This window comes from Bos grunniens, chromosome 14 (assembly GCF_055505025.1).
Source record: "Bos grunniens cultivar Pamir isolate PY7600 chromosome 14, Bosgru_T2T1.0, whole genome shotgun sequence".
Taxonomy (NCBI): Eukaryota; Metazoa; Chordata; class Mammalia; order Artiodactyla; family Bovidae; genus Bos; species Bos grunniens.
In genome coordinates, this window is record NC_141178.1 from 45,393,559 (window position 1) to 45,414,544 (window position 20,986).

General features: G+C 37.9%; 1 protein-coding gene across 50 annotated transcripts in view; it reads left to right on the plus strand.

The window, feature by feature from the left end:
- Positions 1 to 20,986, plus strand: part of STAU2 (staufen double-stranded RNA binding protein 2) — a 303,762-nt gene that overhangs the window by 103,271 nt on the left and 179,505 nt on the right. For 38 of the 50 annotated variants that reach the window (XM_086336528.1, XM_086336533.1, XM_086336515.1 and 35 more), the window contains 4 exons: positions 3,310 to 3,469; positions 4,677 to 4,784; positions 6,837 to 7,049; positions 11,826 to 11,963. In XM_086336528.1, coding sequence (XP_086192654.1) covers positions 3,310 to 3,469; positions 4,677 to 4,784; positions 6,837 to 7,049; positions 11,826 to 11,963 — 619 coding nt within the window. The remainder of the gene's footprint in view (positions 1 to 3,309; positions 3,470 to 4,676; positions 4,785 to 6,836; positions 7,050 to 11,825; positions 11,964 to 20,986) is intronic. The other 12 variants (XM_086336526.1, XM_086336535.1, XM_086336506.1 and 9 more) reach the window with 1 other exon arrangement.

Here is a 20,986-nt window from a genome sequence, read left to right on the forward strand (position 1 = left end):
TTAGGCTCTTTTTTTCTTTTTTTTGGTGCTTTTACACTTACCCTTTCCAGGTGCTTATCCACTCAACATGGTTTCAGTTATTACCTCCCAAATCTCATCTTCAGTACTGATGTACATTTCTAGTCCTTCACCTTCAGTAAACCTTCACTGATGAGTCCCATCTACCTGTCAATTCTTATACAATGGGCTGTGTGCAATTTATCTCAGGTTGACTATAGAGGTCTGCCACTTGGACACCAATAATCGTCTAAACCTTAGTGGTAACTTGATTGGCTTTTCTTTGCTTAAAAAGAGACATTTTCCAGCACTGGAGTGATTTTTAACTTATTTTTCAGTGTTTCAATGATAAATTCAGCATTCCATCAAAATTGGTTCTGTTAGTTTTGCTCAGTTGCCCAATTTAGCGGTCATAGTTCTGTCTTCATTTCATTTGACTTGTAAAGTAGCATTTGATAGGACTGACTCTTCCCTCCTCCTGGACATTCTTGTCCCCATTTGGCTTTTAGGAAGGATATTCTGCTTGCTTGGTTTTCCTCCTATCACTCCGTCCCACAGAGTTCTCACTGTCTTGTAGCTTTAAATTTCACCTATATATATATATATTGTGGAGAAAGCAATGGCACCCCACTCCAGTACTCTTGCCTGGCAAATCCCATGGACGGAGGAGCCTGGTAGGCTGCAGTCCATGGGGTTGCTAGGAGTTGGACACGGCTGAGCGGCTTCACTTTCAGTTTTCACTTTCATGCATTGGAGAAGGAAATGGCAACCCACTCCAGTGTTCTTGCCTGAAGAATCCCAGGGACGGAAGAGCCTGGTGGGCTGCCATCTGTGGGGTTGCACAGAGTCGGAGACGACTGAAGCTACTTAGCAGCAGCAGCATATATGCTGCATTGATGATTCCCAAATTTTATCTCCACCTTGGACCTCTTTCCTGAAATCCAGACTTATTAGATCTGACTGTCTAACATCTTCATTTGGATGTCTAAAAGACTGAATAACTCAACATCTCCAAACCAGAGCTGCTGGTATTCATCCCCAACAAACCCATTCTTTTTGCAGTTTTCCCCAACTTAATGTGTGGGCACTCCATCTTCCAGTTGCTCATGTCAGAAATTCTGGTGTCTTCCTCGACTCCTCTCTCATATTTCATAGCCAGTGCTTCGGTAAACCCATCTTCTCTACTTTTGAAATTCGTCCAGAATCCAGGTACTTCCCATTACTTCCCTTGCTGTCACCCTAGTTCAGGCCCCCTTATTATTGCAATAGCTTCTTTACAGATATCCTGTGTCTGCCATCATTCACCTACAGTCTGTTTTCAACATAATAGATGATCTTTCCAAGGTCTAAGTCAGATTATGTCACTTCTCTCCTTAAAGCCTTCTGGAGGCTGGCCATTTCACTCAGGGTAGAAGTCAGATCCTTGCAGTGATTTCTAAGGAAGGCCCTATGGCATCTGGGCACCGGTTCCAGCTCGTAGCCTACCTTCCTTTACACCCTCAGCTCTCACCGGGTGGGAATCCTCCGAATTGCTTCAACGTTCCTGACGCTCGGCTGCCTCAGAGCCTTTGTGCTTGGTGTTTTCAGTGCCTTATATGCCCTGTTCCGGATATCTGTATGGTTTCCTTCTTCACTTGCTCAAGCTCTTGTCACAGTTGTCACCTTCTCAGTGAGATACTCACTGATCACTCTATCTGCCCCTCTTTCCTCACACCTCAGCCCAATCAAGGGAAGAAGAAACAACAAGAATTTCATATTTTACTTTTACTGGGACTCCAGGCAACAAATATGAACGACTTCAAAAGAGTAGTTGGCAAAAAAGGAGAAAGCCGCTGAAGGTACAAACGACACCGGAAGACCATATTGCAGTCAGATCTACAGCTCTTGGATAATTGATTGATTCTTTCCAGAGACTTTCACTATTTCATTCACTGCCATTACCAGTGAATGAATTAAATCACTGCTTTTGTTCAGATGGTGTCACTAGTGTTTCTATTGTAATCTTAATATATGCAATTTTTAAAAAGTTCACTTTTGAACCTTTCCTTCTTTTTCTGTTTAAAATGTATATGGAACTTCCATGATGATCCATTGGCTAAGACTCCATTCTCCCAATGCAGGGGGCCCAGCTTTCATCTCTGGTCAGGGAACTAGATCCGTGTGCCTCAACTAAGAGCTGGCACAGCCAAACAAATAAATATTAAAAAGCAACATGTATTTCTAACATCCTAGATATTCTGCCTATTTATTTTATTTATTGTCTGTCTTCTCCACTGTAAGGTATGTTTTTGTTTGCTGTGATAGTCCCTCATCATAAAAAGGTGCCCCATAAATAATTGTTAAATTAATAGATTATATTGCAAAGCCTCTTAATTTCGTTTGTTTGTCCTTTCTTCTTACAACCCCCTTACAATCTCCCCTCATGTTGGCATCATTGCAGCTTTCTAATTATGCTTCCTCTCAGTCTCATTAAACACAAACCTGCTAAAAGTTTTCACCTTAAATACATTTTATTATGGTTCTTTCTGCTTTAGAATTGGCTGAAACTCCCCATTCTTATGTTGAATCTGCTCTCCTTAGTACTTTGCAAAGTGCTTATTACTTTACAGTAGTAGTTCCATCTCTCTGCCCTTCCCATGTCTAATCATGGTTACCCTCTGCTAAAAGCATGGCAGTCTGCATATTCACCTGGATGGTCTCGCCTGTTTCTGTCTCTGTGGCGGGTCCCCATCCTTCAGCCCCAGATCATATGGCTCATTTCCATCAAAATGTAACTGAAAACTTGTTGCCAGGAAGTCTTCTGTGATATAATGAAATAATTTTTACAGTATTAAGTTATGTTTAATGTTTTCCAAAATACATTTTTCATGGAGATCAGCATACATGCTGTATTATCAATATATATGCTCACTCACATTTTATCTTTTATAAATACATTTGTGAGGTAAAACTTTATTGAGGTTAATAGGAGGTTATAATGGATCTGAGCTTCCCAGGTGGCACTCGTAAAAAAACCTACCTGCCAATGCAGGAGACATGAGAGACTTGGGCCTGATCCCTGGGAAGCTCCCCTGGAGGAGGGCGTGGAAACTCACTCCAGTTTTCTTGCCTGGAGAATCCCCATGGACAGAGGAGCCCAGCAGGCTACAGTTCATGGGGTCACAACAGTCGAACACGACTGGAGTGCCTTGGCACACACACACATAGTGGATCATGCCTGTTTATTAATATCTCAAACAAAACACATTTTACTAATGATTACAGAGGGATTTTTATTGAACTTGTATTAACATTTTTATTTTCTTATTTTAGGTATCATTGCCCAGTGCCCAAGATCTTTTATGTTCAGCTGACTGTAGGAAATAATGAATTTTTTGGGGAAGGGAAGACTCGACAAGCCGCTAGACACAATGCCGCGATGAAAGCCCTTCAGGCACTGCAGAATGAACCTATTCCAGAAAAATCAGCTCAGGTGGGTCCCTGCGGTGTGTGGCAGCCTATCTCTAATAGCCACACAAAGACAAAGACAAATGCTCCTTTACGAATAGAGGACGTCTCTGCTAATAGAAGGGAACGCTGGATTGGCTGTGGCGGCGCCTCAGTGCACCTGTGTGTTCGGTTAGACTCTTGTGTCTTGTTGGGATAGCCTTGCCTTTGAGCACTTTGGCTCAGCCTAGGGAGTCCACTTCCCAGGCAAGTCAGGATTTGGGAATGTGAGCAAGGGTGAGAAATAACGTTCATTTACTTTGCATTGAGTGCTTGTTTTATTGAGCATGAATTACATTGTGTTAATTCACCTAGAATCAAGGAGTTTAAAGTGGAGGAGATATTTATGGATTTTTTTAGTCCTACTTTATTTTACCAGTGAGGTTATTCAAAGCAGATATTCAGTAATTTTACTCATTCCCATGGTTTCAGCTGCTTTCTCTGTTGACTTCAAAATGGTATCTTTAGTTCAGGAGTGTCTAATAAGTCCCCTTCTTATTGAGTTCTCCACTTCGTTATTTGAAGCTAGAGGTCCAGCCTTTAGTTTGCCTTTCCTCAAACCTGTTGTCTCTCCCCCTTTGAGATTTATCTTAGTTAATGGCAGACTTAGTATTTTTGTCCTTGTGCACTCTCATCATGACTCTTATGTTTGCTTCTCAGTCTTTCCACTAAGTCCTAAGCTTCTTGACAGCAAGAATACTGTCTCTTGATCTCTTTAAGGCTTACATGGTGTTCAGCATGTGTAAGGCTCCAGAAGTAAGTGTTAAATAGGTGCAGAGCCAGACACAGAGCTCCAGCATCCTGGTTTGCATCCTATACTCTTTCTGCAACTTAGTCTTCATAGAAGATTAAATATCACACACTTGTGGAGATACTATGTGTGTGTATGTGAGAGAGAGAGAGAGAGCAATGGAGGTCTGTAAAGAAAACTAGGTCTGGGGATATCTACATCAGATTAGTGTTTGAGTAAAAGGTTTCCACACTCAGCATTTATCCTTCTACTCGAGGGAAAAAAAAACAAATCACAAGAAGCCTCTCAGCAAAGCCCTTGACTGCGGTGGTTCCATGGGAATCCACAGGATCCAGTCTCTGGTTTCCTGTGATGTGTAAGATAGGTTCTCTTGATTGTTCAGTACATGTAAAGTTTGTTACAAAGTGAAGATTCAATGTCGTCCTATTTTTTTGTGATTTAGAATTGCGAATCAGGAAAAGAAATGGATGATGATAAAGATGCAAATAAGTCTGAGATCAGCTTAGTGTTTGAAATTGCTCTGAAGAGAAATATGCCCGTCAGTTTTGAGGTATGTGTTCAGCAGTGATCTCCCATTTTTTTCCCTCCTTGCTCCTCATTGTTTTAAACAAACAAACAAATAAAACAAAATTTTATTTGACAAATAAAATTTTAGCATCCTGAAAGAATTAATGTGCTCCCTTCTGTTTGAGCTGTCTATCATGAAATGATGCAGGCCCTAAGAAAACAGAGCTTACAATATCATGGAGTCCTCTTGATCTCTTTGGCTTTTCTGTATTCAGCCATTTGTTTCATCATAAAATTTATTTTCCAAATTTAAGATAATTTATAGTAACCTATAAGATTTGGCATTTTGACAAGGTCACATTGAAAATGTTCAATATATAATTAATATTTAGTCACATGTATATATTAATATTTAATTTCTTTTAAAGTTATGGAGGCCAAAATATAAATTTAATCTTTTAACTTTACATTTAACCTTTACTGATAAGTCACTAAGACATAATTAAGCAGTTCTCTAGTTTAAAACTGGATAAATATGTCATAAAATATTTGTAAAATTATGTGGCATTTAAAAAAGAAAAAATATTAAATTGTTATAATACCTCCTTTATTAAGAGATCACTAATTTTGCAACTCAAGTATTTAGGAAATAGGCAAAACCCAGGAATAAGCTGAAACAGTTGAGGAATATTTTCCTTCAAATTATGTTCTGTTCACCAATTGGAAAGCTCTCACGCTTTACTCACTGGCAGGATCTACTCACCTCAACTGAGAGCCTGTTTTCTTTCTTAAACATAATTCTGTTACACGTTGTGTTACCTGATTTCTCGGCCCATAGCAGATTAAAGGCAGCAGAATGAAGAAGGCAGGAAGAGAATGTACCTGAGGGCCTATTGGTCCCAGAGAGAAATGACAGGGAAAATATGGAAAACCTATCAATAGTAACTGCATTTACTTGAAAGTCTTTGGAAGATGGGGCCTTTTAAACGCTAGATGAACAGGAACAGTTTTAAAAATGTTAGATGTCCCTAGAGGCCTTAGATGTCCTTAGTGTAGAATATTTCATGTTTATAATGGTGATCTAATGTGAGCAGTAACAGGTTGAATATTTAGTCAGTAAAATATACATGTATATTTTTTTAATTGAGAAAGATGTCCATCAAAGTGGTTAAACAGTTTTGGTGTTTCAATCTGTAAGCTTAAATTACTTGAAAAGTATGCTTATCATAAATTCCTTTATCCTCTATAGTACTGGATTATTGAGATACTGTATCTTTTCTTCATTGGTATCCAATATTAGAAGATAAAATTTTAATATAATGGTCAATGGTAAACTATTTAAATAGGGTATTTTTTTAATAGGTCAGGCTTTTTGACAGACATAATGAAGTTTTGAGCACTTGGGTCTTAGAAGGCATTTTGCTTCCCAAAATTGGCATAGTTTGAAAAGAGCATGTTAAATACAGGATTTAGGAACATTCATAGCTGACAGATTCATAATCCTTTACTCTAGAAAGCTAGGTATTTTTATGGCAAATCTACTTACCTATTTAAGACCATGTCACAGAGAGTAAATATTCCTTATTGTAAAATAACCATTGAGGTCTCCATCAAAAATAGGTGATTTTTCATCTATCACCTGTTTGTGAGAAGCTTCCACATGCAAGATGCTTCATAAGTTATAGAACTCCAGTGAGACATACTCCTTATACTCCAGTAACTTATTCGCACAGAGGAGAAAGTTAGATATGTATGCAGTAATGGTATGTTTTATGATCTTAATTTTCTGTCCCATAAGAAACAGGGCAACCATAATTAGAATTGCCTTTTTTAAACTAGTAAAACACAATTTTGACCATGACTTGAATATGTTTATTTAGATTTCTATTTTTTCCAATGTAATTCATTAAGCATCATAAGTGTAAATGAAGAGTCTCTGTATAATGAGTTCATAATAGCTTTATTGAAGAAATCCATAATTTTGGTATAATTCTTAATAATTTCAATTTTGATTTTTATATGAACATTAAGAAAGATTCATGCCATAAAACCCATCTTAAGTCCCTGTATTGAATCTTTTGCCTATATTTAATAGGTTATTAAAGAAAGTGGACCACCACACATGAAAAGCTTTGTGACTCGGGTGTCAGTGGGAGAGTTCTCCGCTGAAGGAGAGGGAAATAGCAAAAAACTCTCCAAGAAGCGCGCTGCAACCACTGTGCTACAGGAGCTTAAGAAACTTCCACCTCTGCCTGTGGTTGAAAAGCCAAAACTATTTTTTAAAAAACGCCCTAAAACAATAGTAAAGGTAAGTATATGCTTGTGAATGTTAGACTATATATATATATAATATATATATTTATTATAGTGCATGCATGCTAAGTCGCTTCAGTTGTATCTGACTCTTTGCAAGCCTATGGACCGTAGCCCGCCAGGCTCCTTGGTCCATGGGATTCTCCAGGCAAGAATACTCGAGTGGATTGCCATGCTCTCCTCCAGGGGATCTTCCCCTGGTAACTCTAGCTAAAAGTTTTTCCATAGGGCAGGCACCTAAGCCTGTGGGTTATCAGCAGAATCAGGGTTGGACATGTGTCTATAAGTGAATAGTAATTCTGTTTTGCTTTTAGACACTTGTATACTTGGGTTCATTCATTAAATAATAATACCTTGCGTATTTATAGTTTTTTATGGTTTAAAAAATACTTTCTCAGTCATAAGCGCCTTTGGTAAAATTCTCATCACAATGAAGGCAGATGTTGCCCCTCATTTTACAAATAAGGTTTTATGAAACACGTTCAAAGACTTTGCTTGCTTGTGTTCACTGATCACGTGTGGCAACCTGAACTGCTGATCCATAATCCAGCGTTCTTTGGGCAGTCCACACTGCTGTGTGGCAACTTCCCAAGATTTTAGGACATGGTGATAGGATGCAGAGTAATAATTGTATGAGTAACACTCACACTGATGATAGCAGCCGCAGCAGCAGACAGCAAATATAAAGCACTTGGTGTGCCAGATGGGGCTCCAGTGCTTCATGTGCTGTATCACGTTTAATCTACAGAGCAGCCCTCGGGCTTCCCTGTTAGCTCCGTCGGTAAAGAATCCTGCAATGCGGGAGACCTGGTTTGATCTCGGGGTTGGGCAGCTCCCCTGGAGGAGGGCATGGCAACCCACTCCAGTGTTCTTGTCTGGAGAGTCCCCATGGACAGAGGAGCCTGGCGGGCTGTAGTCCATGGGGTCACAGAGTCGGACACGACTGAGTGACTGAGCACACCTGGGGGTCATGGGATGGCTTGGTTTCTGTTCTCTCAGGCGTGAGTACCTTTTCAGAAAAATGTAGAGCCACACGGCTTTTCAGGAGGTTGTGATTCTCTTTTATGGAATCAGATTTTGCGTACATTAATCAAAAAAAAAAATTAAGGCATAGTTCAGAGGAATGAGGTGAATAATAATTGAATTATTGTTACATGTTACTCAAGATGATACATAGAATGCATTAGTTATTATTAAATATGTATTAACAGTAGAAATAGTAAGTACTCAATAAATATTTGTTGCTTGTTGTTTAGTCAGTAAGCTATGTCCGACTCTTTGTGACCTCATGGACTGTAGCCTGCCAGGCTCCTCTGTCCATGGGATTTCCTGGGCAAGAATACTAGAGTGGGTTGCCATTTCCTCCTCCAGGCCACCTTCCCGACCTAGGCCCAGACTCCTGCTTGGCAGGTGGATTCTTTATCACAGAGCCACCTGGGAAACCCATTCAATAAATACCAGCTTTTGTTATTTTGTATCTCATTCTGTCTGTTCATATTTTATATGTATATGAGCGTATCCGTGGTCTGTTTTCCTAAATTCCTTTGTATATAAAATCTACATAAAACTTCTTCATAGTGGAAGAACAGTGCTCTACATTACTGCAAAACTAGTCACATTAACTTGCACCTAATCTATTAAACTAACTCTAATCTCAAATTAAGAATAACCAGCCTTTAATCTAAAAAAAGATCTATCATTTTTATAGTAGACTAAAAATATAACTCCCGTTACTTTTAACTGTAGCCATTAAAAGCAAGAATATTGTTGAAATTTCTGAAAGAGGGGAGAAACATTTTGAACTTTAAAAATGACTTTTTGCTACTACCTCTATTATATATGCATTTAATTGCAGAACTTTCTTCTTGTCCACCATTCAGATCTCAGCTTACACTTGACTTCCTCAGGGAAGTCTTCTCTAGTTCTCTCTGACTCCCACATTCATTTAGCCCCCTGCATTTTTCCTCACATACATCACACTTGGAATTACTTGTATCATATCTGTCTTATGTTAAAGTCTATAGATATTCTCTGAAATATTAGGTTATTTTGAGAAAGCAACACGGATACAATGAGTTGAAATTTAGGTTAATTTTGAGTATGATCAGACCTTATAATGGGCCAGTAAGTGGATCACCTTGGATAGTATCTTGGTTTTCAACATTTTAGTCACTTCCTTAAATGTCTTTTATATCTAGGTTCTACCATTCCTTATTATACAATAGAAACAGGGAAGATATCTGTTGATGATTTACCTTGATTTTATTTAGAATAATGAAGCTATCACATTGTCTCATTTGAACCTCCTAATCACTCTGAGATGTAGATATTATCCTCATTTTAAAGATGAGGTTCTTGGTGTTTAAGAAACCTCCCTCAGATCACAGAGCAGAGTCAGGTTTCGAGTCCAGTCACGTCTGATGCCAGTGCCAGTTTCAAACTGGGTGGTTGTGAACTCCTTTTGGATTTTAATTTACTCTACAGAGTTACCTTGTTAAAATGTAAGACTACCTGATGGTGTCTTTGAATTTATATTCTCAATTTTAATGTAATTCTCTTCTACAAGGTAAGGCCTCAGAGAAGGTTTTCTGCTGTTGGAGATAAAAGTTTTCTGGATAAGATTATCCTTACTGGTTTGTTGTTGTTATTATTATTATTACTGCTGAATGTGATTTTGGTGTTGTGTCTAAGAAATAGTTAACCTAACCAAACCAGAAAAATTTCTTCTGTATCTTCTTTATGAAGTTTTAGATATTACATTTAAGCCTATGAGCCATTTTGAGTTAATTTTTCTGTGATGTGTGGATTGAAATTTATTTCTGCACGTGAATATCCAGTTGTTCCAGTACCATTGGTTGAAAGGCTACTCTTTCTCCACTGAATGGCTTTTGCACCCTTGTTGGCCGCGTGTGTATGGATCTATTTCGGGTTGCTGTTCTGTTTCATTGATTTCTTTCTCTCTCTTTATGCCAGTACCACACATACTGTCTTTTTTTTTTTTAATTTATTTGGCTGTGTCAGATCTCTTAGTTGCAGCACACTGAATCTTTGTTGCATCATGCGAGATCTTTTGTCGCAGTGCATGGCCTCTGGTTGTGGTGCACAGGCTTAGCTGCCCTGTGACATATGGGATATTAGTTCCCTGACCAGGGATTGAACGTGCATCCTCTGCAGTGCAAGGCAGATTGTTAACCACTGGACCGCCAGGAAGTCCCGGTACCACACATACTGTCCTGATTATTATAGCTTTATAATAAATCTTGAAATCAGGTATTTGGATTCCTCCAACTTTGTTCTTTTTTTCAAGGTGTTTTGATTATTTTTCCTTTGTATTTCCATGTGAATTTTAAACACTGGCTTATTAGTTATTACCCAAAAAGAGCATGCTGGGGTTTTGATTGGGATTGCAGAGAACTGGTAGATCAGTTGGAAAACAATTGACTTTTAAAAAATATTGGATCTGTTGCTCCATTCACCTGTGCCTGTCCACCTATTGAGACCTTAGTTAATTTCACCAGTTTTTTATGTTTTAATGGAGTGTATCGGAGAAGGCAATGGCACCCCACTCCAGTACTCTTGCCTGGAAAATCTCATGGAGGGAGGAGCCTGTTAGGCTGCAGTCCATGGGGTCGCTAAGAGTTGGACACAACTGAGCAACTTCACTTTGACTTTTCACTTTCATGCATTGGAGAAGGAAATGGCAACCCACTCCAGTGTTCTTACCTGGAGAATCCCAGGGACGGGAGAGCCTAGTGGGCTGCCGTCTATGGGGTCGCACAGAGTCGGACACGACTGAAGCGACTTAGCAGCAGCAGGAGTGTATATAAATTATATTATAGTTCATATATTCTTCTGTGCTTGTTCTTGCCACTTAACTTTTTTTTTTCTTAAATTCATTCATCTTGATGCAGGTAGCAGTACTTAAATCTTAATTTCCACTGCTGTATGCCTTTTCACTGTATGAACATGCCATAAGGTTATTTTAGTTTTTCTTTTTTGCTATTTTAAATAATGCAGCTGTGGATATTCCTGTACAAATGAATTGGCACATTTGGGTAACAGTTTTTTAGATGAATAGACTACTGAAGAATGGGTCATGGGCTTTAGAGACATTGCCAAATTGTTTCCTAATTTATATTAGGATCAGCACTGTATAAGTTTTTGTTACTCCCCATCTTCACCAGTTGGTGTGGTCAGACTTCTTAATTTTTACTAAATTGATAAGTGTGAAATAGTACCTCACTATGGTTTTAATATGCGTTTTGAATCTTAATGAGATGAATTATCTTTTTATATGTTTTTTTCTTCTGTTAAATATCTGTTCATCTCATTTGCTCAATTTTTTTAGATTGTCTTTTTCTTAATAATTTTTAGGAGTTTTAAAATATATATTTTGGATACTGGATACATCTTTTTTTAGTTATACATACTGCAAATATCTCTTCTCAGTTGATAGCTTGTCTTCTTTCTTTTTGGTGTTTTTTGATGAATACAAGTTGTGAAACAACTCCCACTGTATTAAAGCGTTTAAAAGGATAGTTGACCCAACTTACCAATAATACCCGTGAGCCCTAAATCCTCTAGAAACCCTACTTTCAGATTCACTTTATGATTTTCCTTTATAAACTGTCTTGATTTTCATTTATTACCTCCAGTCACAGTTTTGGGGTGCAGGGGAGGAGGTGAGAACCATGGTTTCTTTAAGGATCCAGTAAGAAGTTTTACAAGCATGTTTCATATTTTGAAATTTTTTTCTTCAATTATTTTCTAGGCTGGACCAGAATATGGTCAAGGAATGAACCCCATTAGCCGCCTGGCTCAGATTCAACAGGCCAAAAAGGAAAAGGAGCCAGATTACGTTTTGCTTTCAGAAAGAGGAATGCCGCGACGTCGGGAATTTGTGATGCAAGTATGTCTCACTTTCATATTAAAAGATTTTTTCTAAACTACTGAAAACATTTAGAAATCCTAAGGCTAGAATAAAGATATGGTGGGAAGGAAGACTAGGAATTAATAGTAGAAGATAAAACTGTTTACACTTAAAGTGTTCATTCCCTCCAGATCCATCTACCAACTTGGTTGGAACATTCAAGTGTCAAGGACATGTCAGACTGGAGAGTGTGAGGTTTCAAAGGGACTATGAGCTCACCCAGAGTTCCTCGTTGAGAACGCCTATCTCTAACTTAATGTGTTGCAATTTGCAGCTGGAGTCTGTTAACTACTGGGAATAAAAGACAGATGGAATTAGAAACATAATTTAGAAGGATGGAGGTAGTAGGTGAAACAGGGCCAAGAGCATGAGGTTGCTTGTCATTGGAGAAATCGAGAAAAGAGGGATAGCTGGCTGCCTGGTGAGCACAGAGGGGCTCTGAGTTGCTGAGAGATTTAAGTGCTGCTTTGTACAGCTTGGAAACTTGAAGAGTGGCTGCTGGTGTATTGGTCTAGGGATGGGGACTGGGAGTGAGGTAGAATGCCTGAAATGCCCTCCTTTTTAAATGCTACCTATCCATCTTCATTTACCAACTCAAGTCTCAGTATCATAGAAACGTTTCATTTTTATTATGAAAATTTTAAGCATATCCAAAGGTGGATGGATATGTTTAATAGTACACAATAAAGGACAGTATAATGAAAGAGCGTAACGGCCTCTTGGGGACTATGCCCATCATCCAAAAACAACAGTAAAGATTTCTGCTGTGCTTGGCTTTGGCTATCAGTTTTTCCTTCTTCCCTTCTTCCCTCCTTCTTTTCCTTCTTCTGAAGTTTTCTAAAGCTAATTTGTAACCACATGTCATTTTAGCCTGTATGCTTAGTGTGTGACTCTAAAACACATAGGTTTTTACTTTTTCTTGCATTAGGTATGGCTCATTAGAATCCTCTAGCACCCAGTCTATATTAAATTCTCTTTATGGTCCCAATTGTTTCTGTTAGGTTATGGGCTTCCCTGGTAGCTCAGCTGGTAAAGAATCCGCCTGCAATTCACGAGACCCCAGTTCGATTCCTGGGTTGACAGGGGAATGGCTACCCACTCCAGTACTCTTGCCAGGAGAACTCCATGGACAGAGGAGCCTGGCAGGCTAGAGTCCATGGGGTTGCAAGGAGTCGGACACTACTGAGCAACAACAGGCTTGTCAAAGAAGCTTTTCCAGCCAAACCTGTGGATCTCACATTTGATATAACCCAGTTACAATCAACAGATGTTAATTAAGTGCTGACCATATATGGCAGACATCTAGACTCAAACATGGTATCTCATGTTGACTAACTTCTTGTGCATGTCTAAGTTTTACCTTCCTTCCCAATTTATAACCTCCGTGTTTCTTTATCTCACAGTACCCAATATGGTGGTATGTGTATAGTAGGATCTTATAAACCTATAAGGTATATTTGTTGCCTGCCTGACTGAGAGCTAGTATGTTTGACTTTTGTTGGAGATATAAACTTATGTTGTAGTTACAAGTAAACCATGGTTGTTAACTTAGATGTCCAAGGAGGAGGGATTCTGCTGTGGTTACTAAACACGTGGTTTTCTAGATGTCATTAGGACCCAGAGCAGTGTTGTTCTAGTATTTTTTACTCTGTAAAGAATGTGCACCATTTTTCTTTTTACATTCTTAACTTTGAGGAATTCTAGAAAGTATTTTTTGAAGTCCAAAACTTGAGGGAAAAAAGATCCACCCACCCCCCCACACACATTTTAGACCTGTGTTACAAATAAAAACTGGCTTTGACTTTATTAAACAATTCCTTTCCTGTGGAATATACCGAATATCCCTTTTGAAAGAGGAATTTAGAATATCTTAGGCCAGCTTCCATTTTATGGGTATTCATAAACATTCTAGTCAAACAGGAACATTTGGCTGTGCTTTTAAATGTTTTTACACTGAATTCATATTGTTTTTTCCTTCTTCTGAAAGCCCCAGTGGATTCATTACAGTGTTGCTGTAACTTCATCAAAGTAAAGGGTTTTGTATAAACTGCTTAAACAATGTTATCATTTGTTATAATGGAATCATTATTATTGAATGTGGAAGTAAATGATATAAAGATAATATGCTCATATTTGTCTATCACCAGAAAAACACCACAAATAAATGTGTGTTATAAAATGGATGTCCTTACTTGTATTGATTACTAGGTACAGGAAAATTTCCAGTGACACTATTGGGGCATTTAGGTCCAGAGGAAATTTTTTCTTTTTTTGGAAAGGGGTATTTTAATTTTTCAAAGAGAAAATAATGATAACTAAATTAATTGTGTGTCTGCACATTTTATTATTATATATCATATGTTAATTTTTCTACCTATCTGTGATTAAGATCTCAGGTTTGGGTTTTTTTTTTTTAAGATTTCAAGTTTTAAAAAATATGTATTAAGGAAATTTCATTAATTTTTTGGTAAATGCTATTTTACCAGACTTCTTGTTAGTTTTTTATAGACTTCATTAATGAATTAATTTATTATTATTATTTTAAAAAATAGTATCTTGAATTTTTGTTGAGGAGGGGACTGCACTGTATGGCATGTGGGATCTTAGTTCCCTGCTAACTGCTAAGTCGCTTCAGTCGTGTCTGACTCTGTGCAACCCCATAGACCACAGCCCACCAGGCTCCCCCGTCCCTGGGATTCTCCAGGTAAGAACACTGGAGTGGGTTGCCATTTCCTTCTCCAGTGCATGAAAGTGAAAAGTGAAAGTGAAGTTGCTCAGTCATGTCCGACTCTTAGCGACCCCATGGACTGCAGCCCACCAGGCTCCTCCGTCCGTGGGATTTTCCAGGCAAGAGTACTGGAGTGGGGTGCCATCGCCTTCTCTGACCAGGGATGAAACCCATGCCCCCCCAGTGTGGTAGTGCAGAGTCTTAACCACTGGACATCCAGTGAAGTCCAGAGGATTTAATTTAAATGATTTGTTTAAAGACAAAAATCTAGTCATCATAAAATTATTGCATAGTAAAATAATTGAGCTTCTTTGTAGAAAAATTTACATTTTAATGTAAAAATCTTACAGTAGTCATAAATCTTGGAAGGTTTTTAGGAAGATGACTTTTGGAGGTTTACTTACGTGCTTTGTTGTTATTTGGTCACTAAGTTATGTCTTACTCTTTTGCAACCTCATGGACTGTAGCCTACCAGACTCTTCTGTCCATGGGATTTCCTAGGCAAGAATACTGGAATGGGTTGCCATTTCCTTCTCCAGGGGATCTTCTGAACCAGGGACTGAAGCTGTGGCTCCTGTATTAGCAGGTGGATTCTTTATACCACTCAGCCACCATGGAAGCCCATTTACATGCTTACTGACTTTTATAATGCGGTAAATTTTTTTTTTCTTTTGAGTGCTCATTGTAAGTGCTGGCAGGGAACCAAAGTCCTTTAGCACAGTGGTCTTTTTCAGTCCTAACAAATAACTCTGGGGTAACCAGCTACTCACAAGCTATTGAACTATGGAACTATAAAAGCTCGTGTTAGGCAAGGGGCGAATGAATAGGAAAAATGAATCTGAAAGTACTTACTCTGTAAGTAAGTCTTCAGGTGTCAGAGTAGGTCAGATGGAAAGCCAGCAGACTCAGATCTAAAATGAATGCTGTGATAGGAACCCCCTGTCCCAAGAATAGGAACCTAGAGGCAGAGGGTCTCAGGCTTGGGCAGTAACTGAGATTTAAGGATGAAGGAGCCAAAGATTTGAATGAGAATGAGAAAAGGTATATAGCTTGTGAAAACAGTTGAAACATTTTTTTGCTGCTCCATTATCTTTCACTGCCATTTACTTTGGCAAGTCTTTTGACCCTCAGAGCAGTAGCAGAAGCTTCTTTCCAGCTTCAAGTTTTCCAGCAACAGCACAGGGTCTCGTGAAGCCAGGGAACAAACCAAGCACTGGAAAAAACAACAGGCAGCAGAGGCTGGCTCTAGCCAGGGACTTGAAGACTTTGTGTATAGGGCCTGCTGTTCGGGTCAGGAGCAGGCCAACAGATACGGAAGGTGGTGCGTGTTCATCCAACTCCAGGCACTAGATCGGTGCTTCTAAGTGGGGTCCATAAGACTACTGTTGATTTGTTATAATGTGGTTTCAGCAGAAAAAGCAAGATGAAATGTTTCAAAAACATTGCACAGATCTGAACTATAAAATTTCTGATAGCTGTTAAGACATCCTTTAAACATTTTTTTTAAATTTGTTTTTTTTTTTTTTTTTCTAAATTTTATTTTTTTAACTTTACAATATTGTATTGGTTTTGCCATATATCAACATGAATCTGCCACAGGTATACACGTGATTTTTTTTTTTTTTTAGCAAGCATTCTGAATTTATTTATTTATTTTTAAATTTTATTTTATTTTTAAACTTTACAATATTGTACTAGTTTTGCCAAATATCGAAATGAATCCGCCACAGGTATACCTGTGTTCCCCATCCTGAACCCTCCTCTCTCCTCCCTCCCCATACCCTCCCTCTGGGTCGTGCCAGTGCACCAGCCCCAAGCATCCAGTATCGTGCATCGAACCTGGACTGGTGACTCGTTTCATACATGATATTATACATGTTTCAATGCTATTCTCCCAAATCTCCCCATCTCTCCCACAGAGTCCATAAGACTGATCTATACATCAGTGTCTCTTCTGCTGTCTCGTACACCGGGTTATTGTTACCATCTTTCTAAATTCCATATATATGCGTTAGTATACTGTATTGGTGTTTTTCTTTCTGGCTTACTTCACTCTGTATAATAGGTTCCAGTTTCATCCATCTCATTAGAACTGATTCAAATGTATTCTTTTTAGTGGCTGAGTAATACTCCATTGTGTATATGTACCACAGCTTTCTTACCCATTCATCTGCTGATGGGCATCTAGGTTGCTTCCATGTCCTGGCTATTATAAACAGTGCTGTGATGAACATTGGGGTACACGTGTCTCTTTCCCTTCTGGTTTCCTCAGTGTGTATGCCCAGCAGTGGGATTGCTGGATCATAAGGCAGTTCTATTTCCAGTTTTTTAAGGAATCTCCACACTGTCAGTTGTATGCTGGTTTCTACCAAACAACATGAATCAACCATAGGTTTATCTATGTGCCCTCCCACTTGAACACCTCTACCGCCTCCCTCCCCATCCCATCCCTCTAGGTTGTCACAGAGCCCCGGTCTGAGTCATACAGCAAATTCCCATTGGCTCTGTATTTTACATATGGTAATGTATGTTTCCATATTGCTCTCTCCATACATCCCACCCTCTCCTTCCTTCCACCCCCCAGCCACGTCCTTAAGTCTCTTCGCTATGTCTGTGTCTCCACTGCTGCCCTGCAAATAGGTTCATCACTACCGTCTTTCTAGATCCTATATATATGTGTTAATATGTGGTATTTGTTTTTCTCTTTCTGATTACTTCACTCTGTATAATAGGCTCTAGATTCATCCACCTCATTAGGACTGACTCAAATGCATTCCTTTTTGTGGCTGAGTAATATGAATGAACATTGAGGTTTTGCAAATGCTCTTGTTCAATTTATGTGGGTGATCATATGATTTGTCTCCTTAACTGATTAATATAGCAAATAACATTGATTGATTGAATTCCGAATGTTAGACCTACCTTACATTTTTGAAATAAACTTAACTTAGTCATTATTTTTCTTTTTTTTTCACATTGCTTTGTTCAGTGTACTATTACATGGTTTAAACTAGCATTTATGTTCATGAATGAAACTAGTCTTTAAACTTTTTTTCTTTTTTTTATTTTTTAAACTTTACATAATTGTATTAGTTTTGCCAAATTATACTTTTCTTGTTGGATTTTGAAACCAAAGTGATGCTTCACTGAATAATTGGGGATGGACTCCTCTTTTTTTTTTTTTTTTTTTATTCTTGGATGCATTTTTGTAAGAGTAGCATTATTCTTCCTTAAATATCGGGTAGAACTTGCTAGAAAAACTCTCAGAAGTTTTCGTTGTGAAAAAGTTTTTAATTGTGGTTTTAACTTCTTTGTAGTTATAGATTTATATAGTTAGGGGTTTATTCTGTGCCAGTTTTGGAAATGTGTATTGTCTAGAAATTTTCCATTTTATTTAAGTATTAAAAAATGTTAGCTGAATTATTCAGTATCCCTTATTATTTTGTGATGCTATGGAAGGTTCATAATCTCCCATCTTCATTCTTGATTGTGTCTTCTCTTATTTTTTCTTGATCAGCCTCGCCTTTGGTCTATCACTGTATTAGTCTTTTCAGGGAACCAGCTTTTGGCTTTTTGAACTTCTCTGTTGTACTTTGTTTTATATTTCCTAAATTTTTGCTCTTGTTTTTAATGTCCTGTTTCTTTGGATTTATTTTGCTGTTAGTAACTACTTGAGATGAATGGTTAGCTCATTACTCTTTCTAAGCTTTTATGGCTTACATGTTTTCTTCTACACCCTCTTTAGCTGCATCTTTCAAGTTTTGACATATTGCATTTTCATTATTACTTATTTAAAATATTTCCAGTGAGATGTCTTCTTTGCCCATAGATTATTTAGATTACATTCTTTAATTTCCAAAATTGTGATGATCTTCTTGTCTGCTCCTTCTATCACTTACTGAGAACAATCTGTAAAAATAAATCCCACTTTCACTGTGTATTTTCTATTCATATAATTTTTTTCCTTTTTTGTTTGCTGATTTAATTTTTATATTTATATTATCTCAGCATATACATGACTAAAAAATCATTACCCAGCTCAGGAAATGTACATGTGGACATAAGATGACTGATGTATATTTGAATGTATGGAAGTACATACATGTGTGCATCTTGCTCACAAAAGAGAACTGTGGGATAGTTCTAATGATAAAAAGCTACTGTTTATTGAGCAATTACGCTATAATACACACTGTAGTTTACATACATTTTCTTGTTTAATTTTCAGAGTAACACTATTAGGTCATTGTATTACCCCTCTTTTACTAATGAAAAAACTGGGGCTTAGAGATATTAAGTAATTTGAATCAGTTCATGGGAAATAATGGAGTTAGATTTCATACCCAAATCTGACTCAGAAGTCTTTGTTTTTAACCACAGTATTGTATTAATCTTTATATGTACTCTTCAGAAACTACTTAATGTAATCCTTTGTAAACTATATAATTTTTTAAATTTATTTTTTTGGATTAAAGATTTTTTATTGTATATAGTTGATGTACAATAGTATATGTTACAAGGGTACAGTATAATAATTTATAATAATTTTTAAAGGTTATATTCCATTTATAGTTACTATAAAGTATTGGCTATATGGTCTTTTCTGTATAGTATATCCTTACAGCTTATTTTATATATAATAGTTTGCACCTCTTAATCCCCTGCCTCTATAGTGCCCTTCCCTGCTTCCCTCTCCCCACTGGTATCTACTAGTTTGTTTTCTATATCTGTAAGTCTGTTTCTTTTTTTTTTATATTTACTAGTTTGTTGTATTTTTAGATCCCACATATAAGTGACATCATACAGTATTTGTATTTCTCTGACTTATTTCACTTAGCATAATATCCTTCAAGTTCATCCATGTTGTTTCAGATGGCAAAATTTCATTCTTTTATGACTGCGTAGTATTCCACTGTGTATATAATTACTACAACTTCTTTATCCATTCATCTGTTGATGGACACTGAGGTTGCATCTTATCTTGGCAGTTGTAAACATTGCTGCTATGAACGTTGAGGTGTGTGTATCTTTTTGAATTAGTGTTTTTGCTTTTTAGATATATACCCAGGAGTGGAATTGCTGGGATATATGGTAGTTCCTTTTTTTTTTTTTTTTAATGATTTTTACTGGAGTATAGTTGTTTTACAGTATTGTATCAGTGTTAAGTGTACAGCAAAATGAATCAGTTATACATATACATGTTGTCGTTTAGTCGCTAGGTTATGTCTGACTCTTTTGTGACCCCGTGGACTGTACAGCAGGCTTCTCTGTCCATGGGATTCTCCAGGCAAGAATACTGGAGTGGTTTGCCATTTCCTTCTCCAGGGCATCTTCCAGACGCAGGGATCAAACCTGCGTTTGCTGCATTGCAGGCAGATTCTTCACCACTGAGCCACCTGGCAATCATACATATCGTATATTTACTCTTTTTAAGGTTCTTTTGGAGAAGGCAATGGCACCCCACTCCAGTACTCTTGCCTGAAAAATCCCATGGACGGAGGAGCCTGGTAGGCGGCAGTCCATGGAGTCGCACAGAGTCAGACACGACTGAGCGACTTCACTTTCACTTTTCACTTTCATGCATTGGAGAAGGAAATGGCAACCCACTCTAGTGTTCTTGCCTGGAGAATCCCAGGGACGGGGAAGCCTGGTGGGCTGCTGTCTATGGGGTCGCAGAGAGTCAGACACGACTGAAGTGACTTAGCAAGGTTCTTTTCCTATATAGGTCATTACGAGTACTGAGTCGGTTCCCTGTGTTGTATAATAGGTCCTCACTAGTAACCTGTTTTATGTATAGCAGTGTATATATCTCTAGTCCATTCTCCCAATTTATCCCTCCCCCCATTCTGTTTTTAGTTGTTTGGAGAAACTGCCACATTGTGTTCATAGTGGCCGCACCAATTTGCATTCTCAGCAGCAGCGTACAAGGGTTCCCTTTTGTCCCCATCCTTGCCGGCATTAGTTATTTGGGATATTTTTGATGATAGCCGTTCTGACAGGTTTGAGGTAATATCTCATTGTTTTTTGATTTGCATTGCCCTCATGATTAGCAGTGCTGAACATCGTTTCATATGCCTATTGATCATCTCCGTATCCTCTTTGGAGAAATGGGTATTCAGGTTTTCTGCGCATTTTAACGTTATTTTAAATGGCAGCAATGTGAATTTTAGTCTTTTCAGTTTATTAATTTAAGTAAAGAATACTAAATGTAGTCATGATCAACTCTCTACAATGTGAATTTTTTTTTTTGCTTACATAAATAAGTTTATTGTTT